General features: G+C 40.1%; 1 protein-coding gene across 3 annotated transcripts; it reads left to right on the forward strand.

The window, feature by feature from the left end:
• Positions 1-1,344: 1,344 nt before the first annotated feature.
• LOC106822651 (zinc finger protein 665-like) lies at positions 1,345-26,621 on the forward strand. 3 transcript variants are annotated; one of them, XM_044759578.2, is made up of 5 exons: positions 1,350-1,414; positions 3,533-3,691; positions 10,986-11,221; positions 16,180-16,306; positions 21,488-26,621. In XM_044759578.2, the coding sequence occupies exons 3-5, from the start codon at positions 11,207-11,209 to the stop codon at positions 23,809-23,811; spliced, it is 2,466 nt and encodes an 821-aa protein (XP_044615513.2). In that variant the 5' UTR covers positions 1,350-1,414; positions 3,533-3,691; positions 10,986-11,206; the 3' UTR covers positions 23,812-26,621. The 3 variants fall into 3 exon arrangements, with proteins under 3 accessions (XP_070355542.1, XP_044615513.2, XP_070355543.1); XM_070499441.1 differs by lacking the exon at positions 3,533-3,691 and having other exon boundaries at positions 1,345-1,414; XM_070499442.1 differs by lacking the exon at positions 3,533-3,691 and having other exon boundaries at positions 1,368-1,414; positions 11,135-11,221.
• Positions 26,622-27,499: the final 878 nt, after the last annotated feature.

Raw genomic sequence — 27,499 nt, forward strand, 5'->3', positions numbered from 1 at the left:
ATACAAACAGACCTTGTAAAAATACTTGTCTTCCTTCTTGCTGGTTATGTAGGCTGCAAGAGTAATACATGGTTGAAAGCTCCCCTCTCAGGGCTTCCTGACGCATTTAATATAGGGTTTTCCTTTATTTTCACACAGTGAAGTTACTGGATATTTGATAATCTAGTTTTACTTTCTTTTATGGTTCGTATTAAAGAGAAAATACCTCCTTACTAAATGCCCTTAGAAATATTACAAAATTGATTATTCTTTAGGTGAAAATATATCCCAATGTCTTCTAAAGACTATATATTTCACAGGCTTTGTTATCCACACCTGACAGAACATTCAAAAATAGATAACAAATAAAAGAGCTAAAATATATTACAACTTTTAAATAAAAAATAAACTTCTAATTACTTTCAGAATGAGCGTAGGGTGAACCTGAAATTACGTTATATTTAGACATTGATTTAAGGATATTGTGATGTAAACAAGTTTATCTCAAAGGTATTTGAAGGCAATTCATCTCAAGTGTGGAAGAGAATAACAATTATAAAAAACTTGCAATTTATAACAATTCTTTTAAAGTTATTGCTCTTTTTAATGCAATTGTTAGTGACCTAAACAATCACATGCCTTAGTCCTTCATGCCTCATACCCCAGGTCTTGTCCCTATGAAAGTTTCTGGAACTGAGCACAGTGTTGAGTTTGGCAGCCTTATTGAATGGGAAATAGAATTCTGTTGGGTGTCAGTAGGAAATTGCCCATTCTACCAGGGAAAATTTTCTATTTCACATTTTAGTTTGTAATCCTTACAAACCCTAACCCTAACCCTAACCCTAACCCTAACAACTCCAGTTCTTCTTTAATTAAACTCCTTAAATTGATTCTAATTGCAGGAAAGTTCCTGGATCCAACCATCGACCCTCCACCGAGATCCCAGTTCCCAGACCATTGAACTGCTTCAGCCTGGCTAGTAGGACTCCCGGGCAACCGCTGGCAAAACAGCTTTTGACTTAAAAACCGTTTTCAACTTAAGAGGAAAACGTCTTAGTTTCCAACATAACTGGCCAACACAACTCTAAGCTTTTACCTTAAAACTGTTAGTGTTAGTAACTAAAAATAACCAGGAAGCAAAGCGGCTCCACAGGCCACGAACCACGCTCCAGCGTTTCCAAACCCGGAAGAGACGATTTGGGAACGAGGCGGGGGACGCACAGGCCCCGCCCCTGAAGCCCCGCGTGCTCCGCCCACAAGGCCCCGCCTCACCCACTCCCGCTCGCGGCGCAGGCCGCGCCTCTCTCCGCGCCCCGCCCCCGACGGTCGCGCCCCGCCCAGGCCCCGCCCCCGGCCCGCCCCGCTTCTTCCGCGCGCGCGCAGTTTCCCGCAGACCCGGAAGCGGGAGAGCGGAGCGAAGGTCACTCTGTGGAGCGTGAGTTTCTGTCTTTCCAGTTTAACCCTGGGTTTCGCAGTCCCCTCTCCTCCACACCTGGGGTCTCGGGGTCGCTGCGGACCTTAAAATCTCTACACCCGCCTCTCCACCTCAAGTAAATTCAGACGTCGCCGTGAGAGGCTGGGGGGAGGCGGGGAGCTCTTCTCTTTCGGTTTAAAGCCCCTGAGGCTCGTCCGTCCTTTCTGCCCTCGGTCCACGTAGACACTGCCTTTCGTGTCGTTTTCCTGCTTTTAAATCCCTGTTCTGACCTGTCCCCCCGCCCCGCGCCCTGTACAGTGCTCTTTCGCGAGGTGCGTGTATTCCCTTCGCGTCCCCCAAGCCTCGTCCTTCTCGGCCCCTGGGGGCAGCGCTGGCCGCCCAGCTCCGGGAGAGGCCCCGCCCTGTCCCGGGTCCTGGGATTCTGGAGACCCCACGCTTCTCTTGAGACACCCTCCCCGTCCCCTCCTCGTTTCCTCCTCCAGCCGGTCCGTCTGCTCCCCAGGCCTCTTCTTCCTAGTCACCCCTTCCCCTGACCCCGCGTTGGGGAAGGTGACCTGGGCCTGCTGTTTGACACCCAGTGTTCTTCCGTCCTAAATTCCACTCCAATGGAAAACGTGCTCTTCTGGGAGGCGGGCGTCATATTCCTTCGCCATCCCTGTGAATTTCTGGGCGAGGGACATCTGGAGAAACCGAGACAGAGAGGGGCTGAGACAGAAATAGAACTGAGAAGGAGAAAAGAATGAGTGAGAAGAGATGTCAGCTAGAGGATGGGTGAGGGCCTTGCAAAAGGACAGTAAAGAGTGAAAGAGAGTAAACGGAGAAAGTAGCAGGTGGATAAAATAGAGAAGTTAGAGAAAAGCGGATCACCAGGGTGATGAAGGTGAGGAAGATAGGAGAGGGACCCTTGATGAGCGGTAGGCGCGGGGACAACAGGGGTGAGGTACTTCAGACAGAGGGCCAGGAAGAGATGATAAAAGAGTTGGAGCTATGGCTGACAGAGCCACCTGGTGCTAGGACAGAAAGGACCAGAGGTGACAAGGAGAGCAGAATAGCAGAGCAGAAAGTATAGCCACCTGGGGGTGCCAGAGAGTGAAGACCAAAGGAGAGTAACAGGGAAAGAACTGGGAGAGCAGAGAGGGAGCAGGGATGGGGGAAGAAACAGGCAGAAATACATGGAGATTTAAAACAATCAGAAAAGTTTGGGAGAAAGAGCAAGAAGAGGGGAAACAGGTTGCAGAGTGGGGCGGACCAGATGTGAGAGAAGGAATACAGAGAAGAGCAGAAAGAGCAGGAGAGTAGAGAATAAAAAAAGACAGAAAGAGAGTGAAGAGAAAGAAATGAGGAAATAGATATACAGAATGAGAGAGGAAAACACATCGTAGTGAAGAGATGGGACCCATATCCAGATGAGTTGATTAGATATGATTGATTAACTTGTGATATATTGGTTCATGACTTTATAATCTAAGTATTTAAAATTTTGCCTAAATTATGTAAATGAGGATGAGAGTTGCACAATTCCTCTCTGTAAGGCTTGCGTATTTTATAGTTATTAGTATCAGAAGATAACTTCCCTTTGCAATCCCTATTCAGCCAGAGGGCAGTGACTTAACTGAGTCAGCTGCGGGTCACCCTCTACCGTTTGCCTGGGATGGGGGAGGGTGTGTGTGTTTGGTGGAGGGGAGTGGAACAAGAAAAGACTCTGTCACTATTTGGTGACATATACATTTAATTCATTAGTCTTTTTGTAGCTTGAGATAAATCTTAGTTCGTTCCATTTCTGCTTTCCTACAAATAACTTCTGAAATAAGCTTTGGTGGCCTCCTGTAATCAACTCATCATTCTTTTCTAAATATGATAGATTCTCAATATTTTTTACTTTGACACTAGAATTATTTAGCTTTAAAAAAATTAAAAATTGTTTCCCTTTTAAATTTTTCCTGGTTTAAATTTCTCCTCTTTATCTTCTATATTGGAAATGTTCTTTGGTAACTAGTGAATAATTTTAGACTATTTCAATGAGGACTTGGTAATGATGTCAATGATCTTTTATCTTAACGGTCAAAACCTAGTTTAACCAGTCTAATATTCAGTTTTCTTCCCTTTATGTGATCATAGTGAGCTGTGAGCTACCAAGTAGATGTTCCCCTCAAGTGCCTCTTGTCTGCTCTCTGCAAATGTTGAAGGATGGCTGGATTGAGTTGGAACCTTTTTCCAAAAGAGCGTATCTATTTGTGATGAAGAAAGTTGCTCAAAAAAACAAAACCCTCAATAAAGGTGAAATTAAAATTAAAAGAATTGCTCAGAGCTTATTTCTACACCTGACCCTTTTTCAGCGTTTTCCGCACTAATAGTTATGTTTTTGCAATTCTGTATTTTAAAAATATTTTAGTGTGATTTTCTGGAACAGAGGAATTAAGAGCTTGGTATCAGTGTGATCAGACCTTGAAAGAGAAGTTTCCTTAGCTCAGGCATGTGAAAGATGGCCCTGGTATTTTAAATGGAAAGATGATAAGGACAACCTGCCCACTGGTCCATCCAGCCACCATTTCAGAATTCAGGTACAGCTACTTCTGTTCACTCAACTCAGACCTTGGAAACGTCTCCCTCTCTGGACCTCAGTGAACCCATGTGTAACATGAAGATGAGAGACTAGACCAGAAGCTCTGAGTCTGAGCAACACTCATCTCTGAAATGATTGGGCAAATTGAGTGTGTGGCCGTTCTTCTTGGAGAGAGTGCCCAGTTGTAATTAGAATTGTAAATAGGTCCTACTCCTCCAAAAATGAAAAACCAAAACACCAGCATGAAGTCCGGGACATAGGCTCAGAATTAGGGAGACCATTGTGACCTGTCTTTCTCAGCATTAAGGGTAAACTTGAAGGGAGATTGTCACTCCTTGGCGTCTGCTGGCTCCTCACTGTGGCTACACAGCCCTGTATCACCAGGACGCCTGCTAGGGTCTCCAGCCTCATCCTGGGAGCTTACCGTCTTCTCATGGCTCACTCTGCCCCAGTCACGTTTGCCATTTCTCTGTTCCCTAACACCACACCTTTTCTGTCTCAGATCTTCGTTCCTGCTCTTACCCTCTGTCCCTGAATCGTCTTGGCTCTGACCCTTTCTCCCCCTTCAGGTCTAGGCTCAGAGGTGTTTCCCCACCCCCTCCCACCCACCATCTAAAGCTCCGTTGACCAGTCAATCTCTGTCACCTTACTCAAGTTTTCCTGCCTCCATATCAATCACCTACATCTAAACTGTCCTTCTCTATAGATTATTTTGAGTCTTTCCTGTTTTCCCTCCATTGGAGGGCCCACAGTCTCTGTCTCCTTCCCAGGACGGCTGTGGCACTTTACTTTTGGGTTGTGTTTACACAACAGGGGCTGTGGTTTGGGCTGAGTCCGCCTCAGGAAGACCTCGAGGCTAGGGCAGGTGATGAGGATGATTCCCTTATTTGTTCTGGAAATTGCATCTCTAATTGATATAAACCTCCTGTGGCTACGTATTTGCTCAAAATAAGAGCAAAAAGATGTACTGAAGCCTGAAAAGCTCTCCAGAACTGGTGTCCTCACACAGTCGGCTGAGATGTCTCCATATTTAGCCTGCTGTGTCCTGCTCCCCTGTACCTCCCAGGTCTTCCAGGCTCTGCACATCCAGGCACCAGTTGCCGTCTTGGGCAGGAGCTTTACCTTCCAGCAATTCATCTGCTCTGAATAAGGGATAATGATTTCACTTTGGTAAGGATGGGGAGAAGGTCAGGAGCCTAAGGGGGTGTCAAAGAGGCCCCCATTAAAGAGCTAGGTTGTCTTGAAATTTGCTGTGAGTGGGGAGAACAGGAAACAGTGAGATCTGGGGCCTCGCTTTATTTGTGGCGTCCTCACTGAAGTCAATCCAACTAGTCCACAAATGCCTTTAAAACTGGACTCCACAATCTCCCCATTTGCTGGCAAGTTTTACAGGAAGGCCAACTTCTTGATCTCCACACTGAAGGCCCAGTGTCGTTCCATTTGCAGCTTGTGTCCATTCCTCTTGCAATGCCTGGTGCCTCTGTCCCTTTGCCTTTTAGCCCCATTTGCTCATGCATGCATGGAGAAGAAGTAGAAAAATGGGGAACACTGGACAGGAGCAGGAGGGTTGTGGAAGCAAGTGTGGGCCTCTAGATGAGCCCAGTGAATGGTGTGTGCACCTGTCCCAAGCATAGTTGTGTGATCAAGGGGTATGGGGAACAGTTGGAAAGGGACGTCTCAGGCCAGGCTGGAACACCTGGAAGTGGGTTTATGGGTAGTTGTGGGGCTGAATGGATCGGTTTGGGGTGCCACAGTATCTTAGCTCAGGTTCCCTGGGACAAGGATGCTGAGACTGAGGTTTGCATGCATGGGTTTAATTGGGAAACTCATGATCACACCTGAGAAGGAATGAAGGCAGTGGAATTAGGCAGAGAGAAATATTATCCTGCATTGTAGTTAGAACCAAGGCCTGAGCTGAGCCCACACGGAGCTCTGGCTGCAAGAGAATGGGTTCCTTGGTCCTGAGGGGTGGATCCAGGGGGTGCCCCACAGCATCTACTCCACAGGGTGACTTCTCTGGGGTCTTTGGGGAGAGCAAGAATCATCGTGCAACCCACAGAGTAACTGTAGGGAAAATCAGGGATCCTTTTATAGGTTACCTTTGGTATTTTGGAGTATTTTGAGTTTCAAGTGAAGAAAGTTTCAGATACATTTTGGAAAATACAAAAGAGAATTTGGAGTGTTTCCTTGGAAGATGTTGGGGTATCGTTGGAACATTTGCATCACCGCGGACATCTCTCTTTTATTAGTAGATTTTGGAGGTGACCATGTTGGGCTGGGGTCATTGTGAATGAAAATATAGTGTCTTGGATCTGATGGGTCCTTGGATGTCTTCATGTGGATTATTCCATCATGAATGCATGAGTTATTAGGGTTTGGAATGTTTTCTGGGATTTCATAGCAGTATGGGGGGATCATTAAGGAGTGTCTGGGGAATGTATTGAACCCCTGGGTTTGTTTGAGTCCAGATGGGAAACAGTGGGTCCTAAGCCTCAGATGGCAGAAGGTTTTCATTAGGGAGGGGCTGCTGGGGGTGGGTTTATGGGTACAACTTGAGAGGGGCTACAGGGGCCTGTGACTTAGGGAAAGGTTGTTCCAAGAATCAGAGAGCCATCAGCACCACAGGGACCTACAGCACCATAGCTTGTCTTTGGGAAGATGCAGCTGCCACTTTCTTACTGCTAGGCCTGCCATGGTTACTCTACTGTCCTCTCCCTGCCTGTCCCAAAACACACACATGTGCAGGTGCATACACACACTCACAGTGCAAGGTAGCTGGTGAGCTGAGGGGCAAGATGTTTTAAACTAAAGGTGGAACAAGGATGTGTCCCTAATAGGAGAGCTACTATGTTCTAGAATGGGAATTTGGGGACAAGAAGGGGATCACTGTTTGGAGACTTAGAGCCCTAGTAATGGCAAGGAGACTCAGGAACTGGATCATCCTCCCTGGGTGGGCCCATGCTCAGCAATTATTAGAATAGAATGGGACGAACTAATGGGGTCACATTCAGAGAAAGGATCTTGTCTTTCTGACCAACACACTCTCACCCTATGTAAACACTTCTCCCTTTGTCCATTGTCTTCTCTAGAATGGCAGTGTTGGTGCTGCCCCAGGTAGGTGACTTGAGTAGGAAAAGTGGTTTGTCTGTTGGTGCCTCTCCTGTGTCCTCTCCCTCACCTTCCAGCTTCCCCTCTACTGTTTGTTCAGACAGACACTTCCTGTTGTTCTTTCACGGCTGCTTTGCACAATCCCAACACCCAGTCAAGTCAGGATTTGAGGCTATGAATTTTTAAGTCATTGTCATTGAAAAGTGAGAAATCTTAGACAATAGGAACTTGTCTCCATCAATGGGTCTAGGCAGCCAGGAAGCCTCTTCTCTTTCTGCTGAATTTAGGCTCTTTTATTGCCGAAGTAGGGGCGCTCAGCCTCAGGCAGCTACCCCATGGGTCAGCTCACCATGCTTCTAGTTGAACTTACTCTTTCCCTTCAGACCTGTTGAGGGCAAGGACAATGGTCTGGGTGAAGGACCCTTGGCTCTACTCTCTGCTGCTGCTTCTGGTCACCTCCCTTCTCACTCGTTCCAGGGCAAAGGACCCCTGCACGCATCAGTCCCCCAAAGTGAAGACTTTGCGAGAAGGTGTGCTAGTTAAACTTTGTGTCCTTCTTGTTCATTCATTTATTCACTGCATATGGAATATATACTATATTCCAGGCTTTTTTTTGTCTTCACCGGGGATAAAATGATAAACCAACGGAATATGCTCCCCTGCCTCATCCAGGTTGTTTTTAAATGATGGAGACAAACCCTTTCAGTTACTTACAGCCGTGCAATTCAAATGCCCCAAAGCAAAGGACTGATGTTCATTCTTCCACAGGCCCCCTACTTCCTTGCTGTTCCCTGACATCATCATCACATCCGACTCTGCCTCCTCTGCGCCTCTCCCCATGTGGCTGATCATAGCAGGAGAAAACATACACCCTAAATGACTGGTGTCACTTCAAATTCCTGGCCCTGCTCCTCTTGCATTTCTCTATTGGTCTATCCATCTCTCTCCTCTGGAGCCCCTCAGAAGTCCAACTCATCTTCTTCCATCTTTTTTCTCAAAGACCTTGTTTCTTCTTCATTGAGCCCCTGGAGCAAAGGGCAGAGATCTTCTCCAACATGCTCATCCCCCTGCCTCAGAATGTGGGCTCTCCACTCAGTATTGACCAGGAATGGTCTGTCCCTGCTCCTGGCCATTGCTGACCCTGCAGTTGGGCCCTGGTTGCCAGCCCCACTCACAGTGTCAGGACGGCATGGCATCCTTCCTCCACTGCATTGCATATTTTTACTTTTTGAGATTTATTTTTATCATCATACACACATGGTAGTATTGTCTGTCTTACACATAAACATTGGTATTTTCTATCACACACAGATACACACACCCCAAAACCTTTCTATGCACTCTACCATCTTTAAAAGAAAACCTTCTCAATTAACTACATTTCTCCCCAAATACCCTTTTTTATGCTTCATTTCAGAGCACAATACACTAAAAATTTGCGTATACTCTGTCTTCAATTCTTGCCTCCAATTCTCATTTGAACCCCATCCAATTAAGCTTTCACATCCACCATTCCTCTTGACACTTTCTTTCCTAGAGTCACCAACGACCCCCTCATTTCTCAATCCAATAATTTATTTCCTCTTCTCATCCGACTTGTCGTACTAGCAGCCTGTTGCCCAGTTGATCGCTCCCTCTTCCTTGAAAGATTTTTTTGACTTTGAGGACATCCCATTAACCTTTAAAAATCTATTTGCTTCAATTTTCTTCTCGCCTCCCTGTTCTCTTCTCAGTTTCCTCTGATGGATTTTCCTGAAATCCCTGGTCTCTGAATGTGGGAGTGAAGGCTTAGTCCTTGAACAACTTCTCTTTGTCTACACCCACTGCCTTTCCTCATCATCTCATCACGTGACTTTCAACACCAGCTACATGTCTCCCCTTTTCTCCTCTCAGGACGAGATCTCTCCTGTGAAGTCTAGTGTCCTGTTTCTAGACATTTCGGCTGGGACATCTAACAGGCCTCTCCACCTTAATATGTCTAGAACTGGCTTCTTGACCTCCCGCAATCATGTTCCCCCTGCAGTCTCCCACATCTCAGTGAAAGCGACCCTGTACTTCCTGGGCTTAGATGACCATTTTAGCATGTATATAAAATATGTAAGATATTACATTATTTGTATGTGTTTTAATAATTAGATAAAGAAAAAGTTAGATGTTTACTTAAAATGAGTGAAGTAATACATGGTTTCTAAAATTCTTTTGAGATACAGAAGAAAAATGTTTGAAGACCAAGGCCCTTCCTCATCAGCTTCCCCCAGTACCCCTCTGCCCTCCTCTCCTGCTTGTCTCCTCCTCCTCACCCTGCTCCTGCCATACAGGTCTCCTTCCTTTTCCTGGGGCCAAGGTTGCTACTGCCTCGGCGTGCTGACAGAGTCTGTCCCTCTACCTAGAACTGTCTGGCTCCTCAGATGCAGGTGGCAAACATCCTCTCTCCTCCAAGTCCTTGTTCTGATATCACCTCATTGGAGCCTTCTCTGACCCCCCTCCCATTTAACATGTCAGGCACACCCTTACCCCCACTTCTGGTCCATATTGCCTGCTTTGCATGTTTCTTTCTTTTCCTTCTCTTTCCACTGTGTGGCTACTGGAGACAAAGCTTCAAAGGGAGAACAGTGACAGAAGGTAGGAGATGTCACACCTATTAGGATAGCTATTAGCAAAATGACCAAGAAATAACAAGAGTTGATGAAGATGTGTAGAAACGGGAACCCTTGTGTACTATTGCTGGGAATGTAAATTGGTACAGCCATTATGGAAAACAGTAAAGAGGTTCCTCAAAAAGTTAAAAATAGAACTATCTTATGATCCAGCAGTCCCGCTTCTGGCTATATATCCAAAGGAGATGAAATTAGTATCTTGAAGAGATGTCTGCACTCCCATGTCTCTATTGCATTATTCACTACAACCAAGATATGGAAAAACCTAAATGTCCTTTGACAGATGAAAGCATAAGGAAAATGTGGTACATATATACAGTGAAATATTATTCAGCCATGAAAAAGAAGGAAGTCTTGCCCTTTGTGATGCCATGGATGAACTTGAAGGACTTTAGGCTAAATGAAATAAGCCAGATAGGGAAACACAAATACTGTATGATCTCACTTATATGTGGAATCTAAAAATGTCAAACTTATAGAAACAGAGTAGAGTGGTTGGGAATAGGGACTGGGAAGTAGGGAAAAATAGGGAGATGTAGGCCAAAGGGTACAAATTTTCAGTTGTAAAATGATGAAGTTTTGGGGATCTGATGTACAGCACCGTGACTATAGTTAATAATACTGTATTATATACTCAAAATTTGCTGAGGATAAATCTGTCACCACACAGATACAAAAAATGGTAATTGTGAGGTGATGAATATATTAACTTCATGGTAATTGCTATTTCACATTGTATATGTATTTCAAATGATTACATTGTACACCTGAAATATACACAATTGTCATTTGTCACTTACCTCAATAAAGCTGGAAAAGAAAAAGAAAGTGGGACGTGTGCTGGGCTTGCCTCCTCTGAGTGGTGCTCATCCTGGCCTCACATTAGACTGCTGAGGCATTTTGCAAATACATCTCTTATGCCTTCTGACCAGAGATTCTCCTGCAAATAGTTGGAGTGAGGCCCAGCCTCACTCATATTTAAAGTGCCCCATGTCATCCTAACCTGTATCCAGTGTCGAGCACCAAGGCTCTGAGTCCTCCCTTCCTGAGGGCTGAGATCTGGGCTGAGGGTGAGGGGGCTCTGCTCTGCATGGCGTTTGATCAGGGCCAGGTCTGTGACCTGAAGGGGGGTGTCTGGTCCAGCTGAGGTTCCCACTGCTGCAGCTTATGTGTGGGATTCACCAGGAGGGGAGTGAGTTCTGAAGAAAGTGGTAGAAAAACTCACTTGTTGGTCTCTGTGTAGGAGTTTACTGTCCCTGAATCCCTCCTGTGGCAGTGGCAGCAGAGGACCTGTTTTTCCACATGATGACGTCTTCCCTGTTTGTGTGGTTGTGGCACAGGAAGAGGGTATGTTGATTCTAACCATTCAACAGCATATTTTCAACTTTCAAGAGCTCTAAAGACTCATGTTGCCTGAGGAAGAAGCCTGTAAAAGGAGGAAGAGGAAAGAAAAAGGAGTCAGAAATGGATCCTTCTCAGGTAAAATCATGTTCTTGCTTGATTATTCCGTCCTTCCTGAAATGTCCTTTGGATTTGCTAATCTCTGACTCTGAAGTGTCCTGCCTGACATGTTCCTTCACAGTCACCCAGGGCCTTCCGTCAGTCCTCTCATCTCCACTCAGATTTCATCTCACCTTGACCCAGTGACATGGAACTTAGGAAGAGGCTCCAGTGGGCATCATCCGGGGCAGGGCTTCACATCCATGGATTGGAGATGGGTGTGGGCCCTGCAGTGTCAGTGCAGTTGGGCAGCAGGGCTTGTTTAAGGGTCACATCTGGATGCACTGACAGCTCTCTGTAGACCAGGATGAAAGAAGTTGCACATGGAAGTCATGTATTAATGTGCACAAATATCTGGTAAATTCTGGAAAGGGAGATCAATAAGGGGAAACCTGTTCTGCCTGTTTTTAGAATACATTTGAAGCTAAATGAATGAGTCACTGACTTCAAAATCTTAATGATTAGGAATGCAAAGTTCTGAAACAGACATGCATGATAGAAGGTCTTTTATTCCATCATCAATTTTAAAATACAAAATCAACCTAAATGTCTAACATTTGGAGACTCTTTATTTTCATCACATCTGTTCCTGGGGGGGTGGGGTGTTTTTTCACTCTGTTGATTGTATCCTTTGACACGCAGAAGTTTTTACATTGGATGCAGGTCAGGTTCCAGATTCATTCCTTTGTGTGTAGATACCCAGTTTTCTCAGCACCATTTGCTGACTGTCCTTTCCCCATTGTGTCGTCTTGGCAGCCTTGTCAAAAATCATTTGGCATATGTGCAGGGGTTTATATCTTAGCGTTCTATTCTGTTCTGTTGGTTTATATATGTGTTTATGCCAGTACCACACCATCTTGATCACTCTTGCTTTGTAATATGTTTTGAAATCTAAAAAAGGGAGGCCTCCAACTTTCTTCTTCTTTATCGGGTGTTTTGGCTATTTGGGGTCCCGTTCAGATTCCATATAAATTTAGCATTTTTTTTCTATTTCTGCAAAAATTGCCTTTGAGATTTTATTAGGGATTCCATTGAATCTGTAGAACACTTTGATAGTATGGACATTTTAACAATGTTAAGTCTTCCAGTCCATGAGGATGGGATGTCGTATTAGTTATTTGTGTCTTTTTTAATTTCTTTTAGCAGCATTTTGTGGTTTTCAGTGTACAAGTCTTTCACCCCCTTGGCTAAGTTCATTCTTAAGTATTTCATTCCTTTTGATGCTATGTTAAACAGGATTATTTTCTTAATTTCCTTTTCAGACTGTTCATTGTTAGTGCATAGAAATGCAACTGATTTTTGTGTCCTAATTTTGTATCCTGCCACTTTTCTAAAATTGTGTTTTTGTTGTAACACTTTTGTGTTTCTATATATAAGATCTTGTCATCTTAAGAAAAGATCATTTTACTTCTCCAATTTGGATGACTTTTATTTCTATTTCTTGTCTAATTGCTTGGGCTAGGATTTCCAATACTTTACTGAATGGTAGTTCTGAGAGTGTGCATACTTGCCTTCTTTCTTTCCTTCTTAGAGGAAAAGTTTTCAGTCTTTCACCACTAAGTATGATGTTAGCTGTGTGGTTTTCATATGTGGCTTTTATTATGTTGAGGTGGTTTACTATTCCTAGTTTTTTGGGTGTTTGTATTTTGAAAGGTAGTTGAATTTTGTCAAATGCCTTTTATGCATCAATTTAGATGATCATTTTTTTCTTCCATTCTATTAATGTGGTGTATTACATTGATTGATTTTTGTATATTGAATCAGCCTTGCCTCACAGGAATATATTCCACTTAGTCATGATGTATAATAATTTTAATATGCTGTTGAATTTCATTTGCTAGTATTTTGTTAAGGATTTTTTCATCAGTATTTTTCAGGGATATTCGTCTTTCCTTCTTGTCTCTTTCTCTGAGTTTGGTATCAGAATCATGCAAGCTCCATAGAAAGAGTTTGCAAGTTTTGGAAGATTTTTAGCAGGATTAGTATTAATCCTGTAAATGTTTGGTAGAATTGTGCAGTGAAGTCATCTGGTCCTGGATTTTTCTTTGTTGCAGATTTCTGATTACTGCTAGACTCTCCTCTCTAGTTATAATTCTGTTCACATATTTTATTTCTTCATGATTAGGTCTTAGTATGTTGTGTGTTTCTAGGAATTTACCAGTATCTTCTATGTTATGTAATTTGTTGGCATAGTAAGCTCTTAAAATCGTTTTTAAAAATTTCTGTAACATCATAGTACTCTACTATAGTTTATAAAATTTCTGTAACATCAGTTGCAGTATCCCCTCTTTCATATCTGATTTTCCTTATTTGAGTTTTCACTCTTTTTATTAGTTAATCTAGCTAAGGGGTTGTCAGTTTGTTAATCTTTTCAAAAGACTAAATCTTGGTTTGTTCATTTTATATTGTTTTTCTGTTTTCTATTTCACTTCTTTCTGCTCTAATCTTTCTTATTTATTTATTTATTTCTGCAAAACTTGGGTTTAGTTCTTCCCTTCCTACTTCCTTGAGGTGTGAAATGATGTTTCTGATTTGAGATCTTTCCTTTCTTTTAATGTAAGCATTTACCAATATACACTTCCCTCTTAGTGCTGCTATCACTGCATATGAGTTTTGCTATGTTTTATTTTCATTTTCATTTTTATCCAGATACTTTTTGAATTCCCTTGTGATTTCTTCTTTGACCCATTGGATGTTTAAGAATGAGTTGCTGAATATCCACATTTTGTGGATTTTTCTCTTTTCCTTCTGCTATTTGTTTCTCATTTTATTTCATTATGTTTAGAGAATGTATTTTTTATGATACCAATCTTCTTAAATTTGTTAAGATTTGTTTTGTGACCTGACATGTGGTGTATCATGGAGACTGTTCCATGTGTGATTGAGAAGAATGTGTTTTCTGCTGTTGCTGGGTGAGTGTTCTGCATATGTCTGTTAGATCAGTTGGTCTATAGTGTTGTTCAAGTCCTTTGTTTCTTATTGATCTTCTGTTTGGTTCTTTTATCCATAACAAAAACTGGGGTGTTGAAATTGTGTACTATTACTATGCTGCTGTCAACTTCTCCCTCATTTCTGTCAATGTTTGCTTTGTATGTTTGGGAGCTCTAGTGTTTGATGCGTATAGATTTATAATTATTATATCTTCCAGGTGAGTTGGACATTTTATCATATAATGTTCTTTGTCTCTTGTGATGGTTTATGTCATATAATCTGTTTAGTCTGATATAATATAGCCACCCCTGCTCTCTTTAGGATCTCTTTTGCATGGACTATCTTTCCTCCTTCTTTCACTTTAGCCTTTTCTTGCCCTTAGATTTTTTAATTTTAACAGTTCCAGCTCTTTGACGCTTTCTCACTCCTGCTCTGTATTTTTCTTCCTTTTCCCTCTTCTACTGGTTGGGCTCAGGCATCCTGTACAGAAGTGAATAGCAGAGTCCCTGGGCAGCCCCCTTTTCTTCACTGTAATTTCAGTTGAAATGCACCCAATGTTTTATACTAATCATGACATTTGGTGAAATGTTCTTGTTTAATAACAGTTTTTTTCTCCATTTTCCTTTTTTCATGATTTTTAATTATCCAAGAACTTTTTCAGGTATCTACTACTGTGATAATTTTTTTTATCTTATTCTGTTAAATTAATATATAACACTAATAACTTTTCTAATCTTGAATCATTGTTTTATTATGGAGTAAACTCTTTAGCTTTTGTTAATGCCTAAATATCTGCATTTAAATGGATAAAATTGTATTTATATTTTTGAATATAGGTAGTTTTTAGAGATTGAAGGAAAGTATTCTATTTTTTTCACGTTTGTACAATTTTTTTACTAGCCTGCTGTAATGGTGACAAGCTAAATTAAGTACAATTGATACATTTTTATTGTCCCAACCATGCTGAAATACACATGAATAAAAATGATAATAAGTCATCCAAACATATGTCATCCAGAGACAGCTCTTCTCATTTCAGTTAATTTTCTTGTTTACGTATGTGCAAGTCTGTAGTTATTAGAAAAGACATCATCATTTCATAAGTGAGTTTTATATTTTTTAGCAGTTGAAATTGTATTTTAAATATATTCTGTGATGTTAAATTTTTCCTACACTATCACATTAATGATTTAAATAGTAATAATCGTAGTGTATTATGTGCATGAATGTGTGTGTCTGTATGTATATAATAACCTTTTATGCAGCTTTTTGTTTCTAACCTTGAACTTACTTCAGATTTCTCAGGGAGGGAGCCCTCTATGAATGTGCTTTTAATGTTCAGCTGTTACTTAACTGTTTGATTCTTTAGGTTCAATTCTAAAGCCTGACCTCCTGAGGCCAGGTGTTCGTTGTGTTATTTTTTAGCTGTTTGACCTGAGGCAAGTTTCTTAGAATGTCTGTGACAGAATTTTCTCCTCTGTAAGATGGAAACAAGTTTTTCTCTAATGAGCTATTACATTGATAACCGGTTAATACATGTAAAGCATTTAGAGTAATGCTTAGTATATAGAAAGTGTCATTTCTCTTGTTATTATCATCACAATTTTTAGATTCTCACCTTTCTTTAGTGCCACTATGGACTTTGTCGTCTCTGAAGACACCACTCATGCTCTAAATGATCTAGATATTGAATGTCATTCAGTGCGTAGATGATAATATCTAACACTTCTGTATAGACAACCCAGTATTGAATTTTTATTTGTGTATTTCATGTATTGTCAACAAAAATGAGAAATTCACACTGACTTGGAGTATATCATAATATCTTACAGAAAAGCATGAGAAATTAAAATTAGAGACAGATAACTTGCTTAAAATAGCTTTATGTGGATCTGTCAAAACACATTTAACTGAATTCATCTTCACACCTCTCTCCTCTTCTCATTTTGTGTGAAGATAAGAACTCTCTTCATGACCACTTTGGTGAAATGTGTTTTTCATTTCAGAGACGGTTGACATTCAGGGACGTGGCCATCGAATTCTCGCAGGAGGAGTGGGAATGCCTGGACCCCACTCAGAGGGCCTTGTACAGGGACGTGATGCTGGAGAACTACAGGAACCTGCTCTCCCTGGGTGAGGAGAACTTCCCTCCAGAAGTTAGGATCTATCCCTGGATATCTTTTCGTTGTCTTTTGTATGCCTCTTGGGAGCCCCTGCCTTAGTTGACTGAGATCAAAGCCCTGTTTACTCAGAAATGAAAAGCTTCACGCTACAGCATCTGGACTTTAAACTTGCCCTTTCTTCAGGTGATCTGCCACTTTATGAAACATCGGGGGTGGTTCCAGAGCTTAAGTAGGCATAAAACCTATGACAAACTTAAAATATACAATTCCCTCTTTTTTACCCCTTTGCTATTGATTCAGTAATTCTTGGAAGAGAGCTAGATATCTGCATATTATACTCTTCCCTATATTCATATGGATTCAAGAGTGGATAAGATTGTGAAATATTTTCTAAACCCATCTGTAATGTCCTCTTCAGCAGAACAGGGAGCTGGGCTTCTGGAAGCCGCAGCATATCGTGTGCCTTTCTTCTTATGAGCAGGAATTTCTGTTTATGGTCTGATTATTATCTCCATTTGGAGCAAGGGAAAGAGCCCTGGACTGTGGAGAGTGAAGTGAAAATAGCAAAAAACCAAATGAGTGGGAATGTACCAAAGGTGTGAATACAGCTAAGAGCTCAGAAAGGGGGAGAGGAAGCTGCACCATTAATAGTGTTTGGGAAACTCTCCTCAAGTGGGAGAGTTCTATGGGAAAACAGAAGTTTAGTTTTTGTGAACTCCCAAAGAAACTTTTTCTTCTCCCCAGCTTATCACTCTGTCCTTCAATGTGTAAAATTTATCGTTTCACCCCCTAGTGGTGTAGCAGATCCAATAGAGACAAAGGCAAAGTCTTCATCATGATCTGTAACACTGATCTGGCTCCTGTGAATTCCTTGGTTCCTTGACTTTGAGAAGCATGGAGTGGGCTGTTTTAAAGGGGTCTCTCTGCCCTTTGGTCTCCTCCTTCTGCACTTGATTCTATCAGATGCTCAGTTCTTGGTCCATATAGATCAGAGCTGAGGCCTCTGTAAGCCTAATCCTTGGACCTATCCCAGTTCCATCCCCATTTGCTATGCTGGGAAGACCTAATTAGAGGATGGGATAACCCTGGCTGCTCTACCATTCCATCTGATGCCCCAGAAACTACATGGAGCTTCTCAAGCCCTGTCTGCCTATTCACATCCCTCAGCGATTTCTTCTGTTGTGCTTTTGCCACACACTTCAGGGGTGTATGTAATAGGGAGGTAAATTGGATCTCCTGTAATTGTTACTTAGGAAAACTATAAAGACAGTAAACAGAGATCCTCTGTTTGATCCCCAGTCCTACACAGGTAGCGTTTATCAATCTCTCAGGCTCTTAGCTTGTCATCTGTGGGTAGAGCACAGGTTCCCATCTTAAGATGCTACAATATCTGACCCCATAACTTGTACTACAGTATCTGACCCCATAACTTGTATTTTCTTTCTCTTGCACCTCTCTACCTAGTCTGGGAATATAGACTCTTCCTGATTTTATGTTCTCTTAAGTTTGTATGAAATACACGTTTCTAGGGTCTGAAATGTCTTGCTGTTTTTTTTCTTTAAAGATTTTATTTTTTACCTTTTTCTCCCCAAAGCCCCCCAGTACATAGTTGTATATTCTTCGTTGTGGGTCCTTCTAGTTGTGGCATGTGGGACGCTGCCTCAGTGTGGTTTCATGAGCAGTGCCATGTCCGCCTAGGATTCGAACCAATGAAACACTGGGCCGCCTGCAGTGGAGCGTGCGAACTTAACCACTTGGCCATGGGGCCAGCCCTGTCTTGCTATTTTTTGTTGTGTTAATCCAACTTTAGGTGCTGGGCAACTTCTGGTGGACTCTCATGGAATGGGTTTACTTGGTAACAGAAAATTCTTGAAGGAGAACACTGACTAATATGTTGCAATATTATCCTGCTGCATACAGAAGCACCACTTGAAGCCGCTCAGAGTGGTCAGCATGTCCCTGGAACCAAGATAGAATGTGTCATGAGGGCCTAAGTGATAAGTGTTTCCACTTGTCTTTCTGCTTTTGAGGAGTGTCACAAAAGCATTTCTCAAGGGCATTGTGACACTCTTGATCACATACACTAATGATCATCCCCTTTGAGCTACAATAAATGGTATAGGAATTTCTCCTGGGAAAACATTGGCCAAGTTCACATCCTCGTATCTCTGAGGCTGTCGACTAAACTATTATTCATGCCACATTTTCCATCCCGTGAGTGCCATTGTTCATCCTACTTCAACAAGTACAACTTGGAAGCATCTTATTGACGGAGCTTATGAAGTTGCACGATGCCTTCAGTAAAGTCTACTGTAATTTATTTTGTTTAAGCCACTGCTACTTTCATTTTGTGTATTTCTATGCATTATAAAGGAACTTGATTTTTATGTATTTATCAGTTCCATATTTTTGATGATGTCTTAGTATTCTTTGTTTTACATTTGCAGCATGTGGAAGGTTTGAATTGGGGAATAGATATCATTTCATATGTTTTACGTTATTTCCTCCTCTAGTGTTGAGGGTATGGCTCAGCAGCAGTTTCCCTAAATCCTATACAAAGTCCGGACTGTTTTGAAAAGATAGCTGTAATCATTCCTTCTACTTCTTTTCACTTCACTTAGCACCTAATATTAAGTTACCTTTTTCTCAGTTAAATTTATTAATTTAAATTTAAATTTAAGAAACAGTTTTTAAATTGAGAATTTTTGGTATGTTGAGAATATATATATTTTTATTATTGTTGTCTCTTCCCCAAAATACCATTAAATTGACTTGCCATGTGTTATATAAGATTCATTGCTTCTTCTATAGTACGTTTTCAGTTTTCTATACATAACTTGTTGAGTTTTGTGTAAATTTCACTGAGATTTATTTCTGGTATAACCATTATATTCTAATAATTACTTTCCCTGTCTAAATTATCGTGTCTATGTTGGTACACTGAATGAATACTTAAATATCTCATCGCATTTTACAGGAAACTTAGGCCATTTCTTGCACTTTATGGGGTTTGTCTCCACTGTTGTCTCTGACACCTGTATTTTCTGCAGAATTTCTAAAGTTCTGGAAATTGCATTTTTGAGTGAACACAGGACAACAGTCTTGTTCCCTGGCTTTCTTTCTATCTGAACTTCATATAGAGTGCACCTGGTCCCTGTTGTCCCAGTTACGTGTGTTGTCCTGTTCTCTAGCTCTTGTTTGCTGTCTGGGTTGCTCACCACCTCTCTGCGTATCCCTCCTCCATGGGTCTCCATGCCACTGCCAGAAAATGTTTCTGCACATACCTGCTGCTACTTACGGTGCCCTCTATTACAAGTCCTTCCCTACCGTGTGTCGCGTATTATTTTCAAAAGGTTACCTATGTTCTTCTCATATTTATGAAGTCTTAATTTATTAATTTTGGATAAGTGAGCATTGTTTCATTGATTCATAATAACAACTATATATCTACTAATACATACAGTAGGAGCACCCGTCACCTCATGTCTCTTTTTTTATTTTTAATTTCCTATAAAATTTATTGCAGGTTATGAAAACAAAAGTGGATCATTTTTAATATGTCACATTTGTTTATGAATTTAAAAATCTATGACCCCTCATCACACAAAAAGATAATTCTAAATCTACTTTGAAAATTGATTCAATCAAGAAGTATCTATTTGGAGTATACGTACTTACTATCGCATTGTACCAAAGATAAGGCTGCTGTCCTCACAGATCATATGGATCAACCATAGCATAGTGAATGTTCTAATATTTTGAGAAATATTGGAAACTCACAGATTTCTCTAGACATTGTTTATCTTATTCTTCCAGGAGACTTGTAGTTCCAGATGAGATTAGTTTGGAAAAAGGGCTTGTTTAGTCCAGAAAATCTTTAGAGTCTGATGTAGTTCTGGGCTAATTAGAGACTAAGTAATCTTTATCAGGAGAAGTAGGCTTGGAAATCAAGCAGTCTTATTTTGAATTAGCATGTTTTACTCAAAGGTATGGAATTGTATTCTGTCAAATAACTTTCATAACATTTTCCATCATTTGAGCTTAGCAAATTAATTTCTACCATATTTTTTTATTGTTTGAAGATAGATTCCATTGATTACCATGAGTATTTAAACTCACTTGATTTCTCCCTATTTTTCCCTCTCCCCAGCTTCTGGCATGCTCCATTCTACTTTCCATTTCTAGGAATTTTACTATTTTAGATGCCTCACATAAGTAGTATCATACAGCATTTGTCTTTTTTGTGACTGGCTAATTTCATTTAGTATAATGTCTTCAAAGTTCATCCATGTTGTAGCAAATGACAGGATTTGTGTCTTTTTTTAAGGCTGAATAAATTCCATTGTGCATGTATATTACATTTTGTTTGTGCATTCATCCATCAGTGGACATTCAGTTGCTTCTGCCTCTTGGCTGGTATGAATGATGCTTCTGTGGACATGGGTATGGAAATATATCTTTGAGATCCTGCCTTCAGTTTTTTTGTATGTATGCCCAGAAGCGGAATTGCTGGATTATATGATGTCTTAGTTCAGCTTCTATACCAAAGTTCCATAGACTGAGTGAGTTATTAGCAACAGAAATTAATGTTGTAAAATGCGTATTCTTCATGGGTAGCTTTATAAAAAATATTTAGAAAAGTATTTTATTTTTAAACATTGTTTTGTTAAATTCTTAATTTTTCAATGCTGTATTTGTTTGCAATTCAAAATTGACATTTAGATCATTCATTAGATCATTTATCTAGATCATTCATTTGGATTATTTATCATTGCAATAAATTGTTTATTCTTTAGCTTTTTTTATGTACAATAAGTATGCACACTATAATATTTCTTTCTCCTACCTTATGACATAGCAATATGTTTACTGCCCATCGATATGTGCCTTAGGGTCATGGTGGAAAAATACTCTCTGTTTTTGAGAGCTAACATAAGGTTGCACAAGATAAGTGTTTCTGTCATAGGATGTTTGAAACTAGGCTTCCATAAAATTAATTTGAATTGTGTATGATCACTCTTTCTTTAGTAAAGAATCAATTCCTTTGGTGTTCCTAAAAATTTGAAGATGATGGTTGGGAAGTTTCATAACTCTGTTCAATATAAGTATTACTTTTGGTATGTTTTCCACATGAAACATAGATTTATGGACAGTAATTAATACAATATCTCTGTTTCTTTATATCTTGTAGGTGTCTCTCCTATACATGCGACCAAGAAATTACAATCAAAGGAGAACAGTAATACAGGAGAAGTATTCCATACATTGATGTTGGGAAGACATGAAAGCCATGAAATCAAAGATCTTTACTTCAGGAAAATCCAGGAAAACATGCATGCCTTTGAGTGTCAATGGAAAAATGATGAAAGAAATTACAAAGGAGTGCCTGTAACCCATAAAAAAAATCTCACTAACAGAAGAGATCAACATGGTAGAACAGATGCGGGAAACAAGCTTTTTGAGAATAGGCTTGGATTAAGCCTTCAGGATGAACTGCAGGTATTTCAAACAGCAGGAAAAATTTATGAATGTAATCAAGTTAAGAAGTCTGTCAACAATAGCCGCTCAGTTTCACCGCTTCAAATAACTCCTCCTAGTGTCCAAACCAACATTTCTGATAACTGTGGGGATGATTTTATGCATCCTTCAATACTTACACAAAACCAGAAAGCTTATAGGGAAAAACTTTACAAATGTAATGAGTGTGGCAAAACCTTTAATCAGGGCTCACACCTTACTAGACATCAGATAATCCATACAGGAGAGAAACCGTATAAATGTGATGTATGTGGCAAGGTCTTTAGTCAAAATTCAAACCTTGCAAGTCATCAGAGAATTCATACAGGAGAGAAACCTTACAGATGTAATGAGTGTGGCAAGGTCTTTAGTCAAAATTCACACCTTGCAAATCATCGGAGAATACATACTGGAGAGAAACCTTACAAGTGTAATGTGTGTGGCAAAGCCTTTAGAGTGCGTTCAAGCCTAATGAACCATCAAGCAATTCATACTGGAGAGAAACCTTACCAATGTGATGAATGCAACAAGAGTTTTTTCCAAAGTTCCAAACTTATAAAACATTACAGAATTCATAGTGGAGAGAAACCACACAAATGTAATGAATGTGGTAAAGCTTTTATCCAAAGTTCAAGCCTGGCTGACCATCAGAAGAGTCACACTGGAGAGAAACCGTACAAATGTAATGAATGTGGCAAAGCTTTTGTTTTACGTTCAAGCCTAACTAACCATCAGATAATCCACACTGGAGAGAAATCTAACCAATGCAATGAATGTGGTAAGGCTTTTATCAAGCGTTCACACCTTAGGCATCATGAGAGAATTCATACTGGAGAGAAGCCATATAAATGTACTGAATGTGGCAAGGCCTTTAGGCAATGGTGTGACATTAGGATTCACCAAAGAATTCATGCTGGAGAGAAACCTTTCAAGTGTAGTGAGTGTGGCAAAGCCTTTACTCAGCGCTCCCACCTCACTAAACATCAGATAATCCATACTGGAGAGAAACCATATAAATGTGATATATGTGGGAAGGTCTTCAGTCAAAATTCACACCTTGCAAGTCATCATAGAATTCATACTGGGGAGAAACCATACAAATGTAATGAATGTGGGAAAACCTTTAGTGTGCGTTCAAGCCTAACTTACCATCAGATAATCCACACTGGAGAGAAACCTTATAAATGCAATGAATGTGGCAAGGCTTTTATCAAGCGTTCACACCTTAGGCATCATGAGAGAATTCATACTGGAGAGAAGCCATATAAATGTACTGAATGTGGCAAGACCTTTAGGCAATGGTCTGACATCAGTATTCACCAAAGAATTCATGTGGGAGAGAAACCTTTTAAATGTAATGAGTGTGGCAAAGCTTTTACTCAGGGCTCACACCTCACTACACATCAGATGATCCATACTGGAGAGAAACCATATAAATGTGATGTATGTGGCAAGGTCTTCAGTCAAAATTCACACCTTGCAAGTCATCATAGAATTCATACTGGAGAGAAACCTTACAAATGTAATGAATGTGGCAGAGTCTTCAGTCAAAATTCACACCTTGTAAATCACCGGAGAATTCATACTGGAGAGAAACCTTACAAATGTAATGAATGTGGTAAATCCTTCAGTGTGTATTCAAGCCTAAGTAAACATGAGGTAATCCATACTGGTGAGAGACCTTACAAATGTAATGAATGTGGCAAGGCTTTTAGCAGGTGTTCACACCTTAGGCTTCATGAGAAAATTCATACTGGAGAGAAGCCATATAAATGTATTGAATGTGGCAAGGCCTTTAGACAATGGTCTGACCTTAGGATTCACCAAAGAATTCATTCTGGAGAGAAACCTTACAAATGCCATGAGTGTGGCAAAGCCTTTACTCGGAGCTCTCACCTCACCAATCATCAGATAATCCACACTGGAGAGAACCTTACAAATGTACTGAATGTGGCAAGGCTTTTAGGTATTGCATTAAACTCAGGGTTCACCAAATAGGTCATTCATACTTACAAACGCAATGAATTTGACAAAGTTTTTAATGAGTGCTCACTCTTTAATAGATATAAGAATATATATCCTGTAGAGAAACCATACAAATGTAAGGTATGTGGTAAGGATTTTACCCAAAGAATCAAAAGTTGGGGTACATCTTGGAGCAATACCTTACAAATGCAATGAGTGTGGAAAAATCTTTACCTTGAGTTCAAGTATTATGCAACGAGTCCATACTGAAGAGAAACCATGTAAATGTATATGGCTGAGCCTCTGTCCAGGCCTCCCAATGGACAGTAGGCATCAGAATATACATCTTTAACAGAAACCACTCAATTGTGATGTGTGTGCTAAAGCTTTTACCCAAAGATCAAAACTAGAACATCAGGGCTTTATACTGGAGAGCAACCTTACAAATGTAGTGAGTGTTGTAAGGCTTTTCATCAAATGTCCACACCTTTTAAGTAATGAGAGAATTCATGCAGGACGGAAACTATTCAAGTATACTGAACATGGAAATACCTTTAAGAAACAATATCTCCTCAGCACTCACCAAAGAATTCATATTGGGGAGAATCCTTAGAAATGTAATAAATTGGTAGAATTTTTGACCAATTCTCACAATGGACCATACATCCAAGAATGAATACTGGGAATAATAAGTCTCTAGTTCTCTGAGATTAACCTGAGATATTACATACTGCAGAATAATTACAAGTCAAAATACATTAAAACATAAGACATGATGTATATCACGGAGACAAGGACGTGTGGAAATGGCCCATTATCTTCAGTGTATAGAGTATTTTAGTTAATTACTTGAGTTTTCTTGAAGAGGTTACATTTCTGTTTATGACCTTCAAGGTGAAATTTGAAGTCCCTTGATCTTATCCCTTCTTTAGAGGCCTTTCATGATGGTCTTGAGGAATCAATATGATGAAAGGGCCTGCTTCATTAGGTGTGCTTCCTTCATAGCCATGTCCCATGGAAAAACAAGGACACTGAATTGTCAAATTCAATATTGTATGAATTAACATCAGGGAGGTGCAGAGAATAATGTAAAACTACAATATGTCATCATGCTTATTATGTTCAGGGCACACTTCTCTAGTCAGGCCACCGTGGGTTATAGGAATGAATGCTCTGCCAACTGACCATGAAACAGAGAAGGCCAGGACATTAAGGGACTGGACTTTTCATGGGAGGAGAGTGGTGGGTTACTAGGGACTGATTCTGCAGTAGAAATAATGCAGGGGAAATTGTAGTCACTTTCTCCATTGAATGGCAATAGCTATTGTATATCAATGATTAATAAAATTTAGTCTTGGAAATTAAAGAGAGAACAGTTATCTGAGAGGGAAGTTGAATCAAAAGAACCAGAATAGTATGTGCCTGTGTATGATTCACATTTAACTATTGGCAGTATCATAGGTCTCGTGTTTTAATTAATAAAATTTAATCCTTTTTTTTTTTCATAATCCTGAATGAATTGTTCCTTCTACCAACACAGTTTTATTCCACCTCAGTAGAATACTTTGTAACGTAAACTAACCTTGTACCATTAGGTTCTCAAGGGTGAAGGGATCTATAACAATTTCTTTCCATGATGGAATCAAACAACATGCAATTTTGACATTATATACTCTAATTTGCACTTGAGTTATTCTCTCAACACTCTGTCGGGGATATTTACGTGGCTATAAGGAAAATACCATAGCAATGCAATTTCAGACTCTGATCCCCTAAAACCTGCCCCCCATTGATGAACATACACCATATGGTTATATTTCTTCGTGTCCTTTTTTGTGCCCAAATAAAACCCATGACATCCACCTTTCTTCACATGAAGTGAAAATAAAATATAGTAAGCATATGACAAATACTAGGAAATGAAAGAAAATTTCAGAAATAAGGATAAAAAGAACATAATTTTTTTGTGCTTGGAGTGCTCATGAAATAATTTAAAAAGATCAATGTTCATGAGTTTCCTCATAAGAATGAACAATATACAATAGGGACATTTTTTGTGTGATAAACTGGAAATTTCATATATTCACTCCCAAAACATTTTGTTGTTGCTAATTTGCACTTCTGGCCATCCACTGGAACAGGATGGAAACCTACCCAAAATTTGGTTTGGATATCAAGACTGATGCCATACACTAAAGTGTTATGAGAATGTCTGTTATTTAATAAAGCTTTTAAGGAGAACAGGGTAGACTTCCAAGCTTGTCAAAAAATGGCTTGACAGAACAGAAAATGGTGACTGGCTTGGTATGTTAGGTAGTTACTGGGTGGGGCTGGGGTATTGGTACCCACTTATGGTTTGAACTTCCAACATAGCAAAGGAGGGAGCACTCAGCCTTTCTTATTAGCTTGCCCAGATAAGGAGAATAGGAAGAGGTTATAGTGAGGTTTAAAAGGTGTCAGTAGTCAAACATCAAAAAATGGAGTCAGACTCTTTAATAAAACACTGGATGTTTACTCTTGAAATTCCTGATTTCTTGGTTGGGAAACATCAATTTTTTTCATGCTGATAATTTATTATATTCCTTTTGCTGCTGCCCATATAGGTTTCATCGTAATATATGCTTGTTAAAGGTGCTTTAAGATACTATTTAGATAAATTGCCTAAGATGTTTTTACACTACTGAAGCAATATTAGGAAATGTTTACTAGATAATATTACTAGAAGAGCATTTTTTCAAAGGATATTAAAATGTCAATTTCAAATGATGGTATTAACCAATATGTAACATAGTTCATTTTCAAATGTATTAAAATATCGTTTGTTTTTTAAATAAAATTTTCTTATTAGCATTTTTTCCTTCCACACATTGTGACCCAGAATATATGTTTAATTTACACATTTTCCCCATTTTACACCAAGGGATACAGAAATCAGTGAGTTTTGAGACATTTTTCTTCCCCCTGAAGAAGATTTGCCCTGAGCTAACATCCATTGCCAATCTCCCTCATTTTTTCTTTTTTTTATGTGAGTCAGTCCCACAGCTGGCCACTAACAGATGAGTGGTGTAGGTCTGTGCCCCAGAACTGAAGCTGGGCTGACAAAGTGGAATGCGCCAAACTTAACCACTAGGCCACTGTGGCTGGCCCTGTATTGAGACTCTTGTGACATTAAAATGCATACAAGGCAATGCCAGGTATAAAGTAGGTGTTCTATAAATATGAAGAGTTCCTTTAAGTCTTTAGTCCAATGGAGGAACTAGAAGGACACAAGATGAACTGAAATCTCTTTAAAATCTTTTTATCACTTTACTGTTTATTTAAGTTCTGGGTGACTTTGAATTTTTCCAGTTTTGTTGAGATATAATTGACATACAGCATGAAATCTCTTAATGTGGGAGATGGCTATGGTCAGGTACTTGAAAATCAAGTGTGTGGAGGTTAACAAGCATGCAGTAAAGTAAATGAAAATATAATGAGTAGGATAGAAAGTCCCCAAGATTCCAACTATGGTTTGTGACAAGGAGATAACCTCCATTGCCAAATGCCTGGAGGCCATTCTGCCATTTCCCAATGACTGGTGTTCACATTCAGAGCCAGAGGATCTTACAGGGAAAATGAGGTTTGTGCTACTTTTGTCATGGGAACTGACACCCAATATCTTCCATTTAGAATCTGTTCCCACCCCAAAATAATATATTTTTGTTTAGTAGGTGATCTTAAT

The sequence above is a fragment of the Equus asinus genome, chromosome 26, assembly GCF_041296235.1.
Source record: "Equus asinus isolate D_3611 breed Donkey chromosome 26, EquAss-T2T_v2, whole genome shotgun sequence".
Lineage (NCBI taxonomy): Eukaryota > Metazoa > Chordata > Mammalia > Perissodactyla > Equidae > Equus > Equus asinus.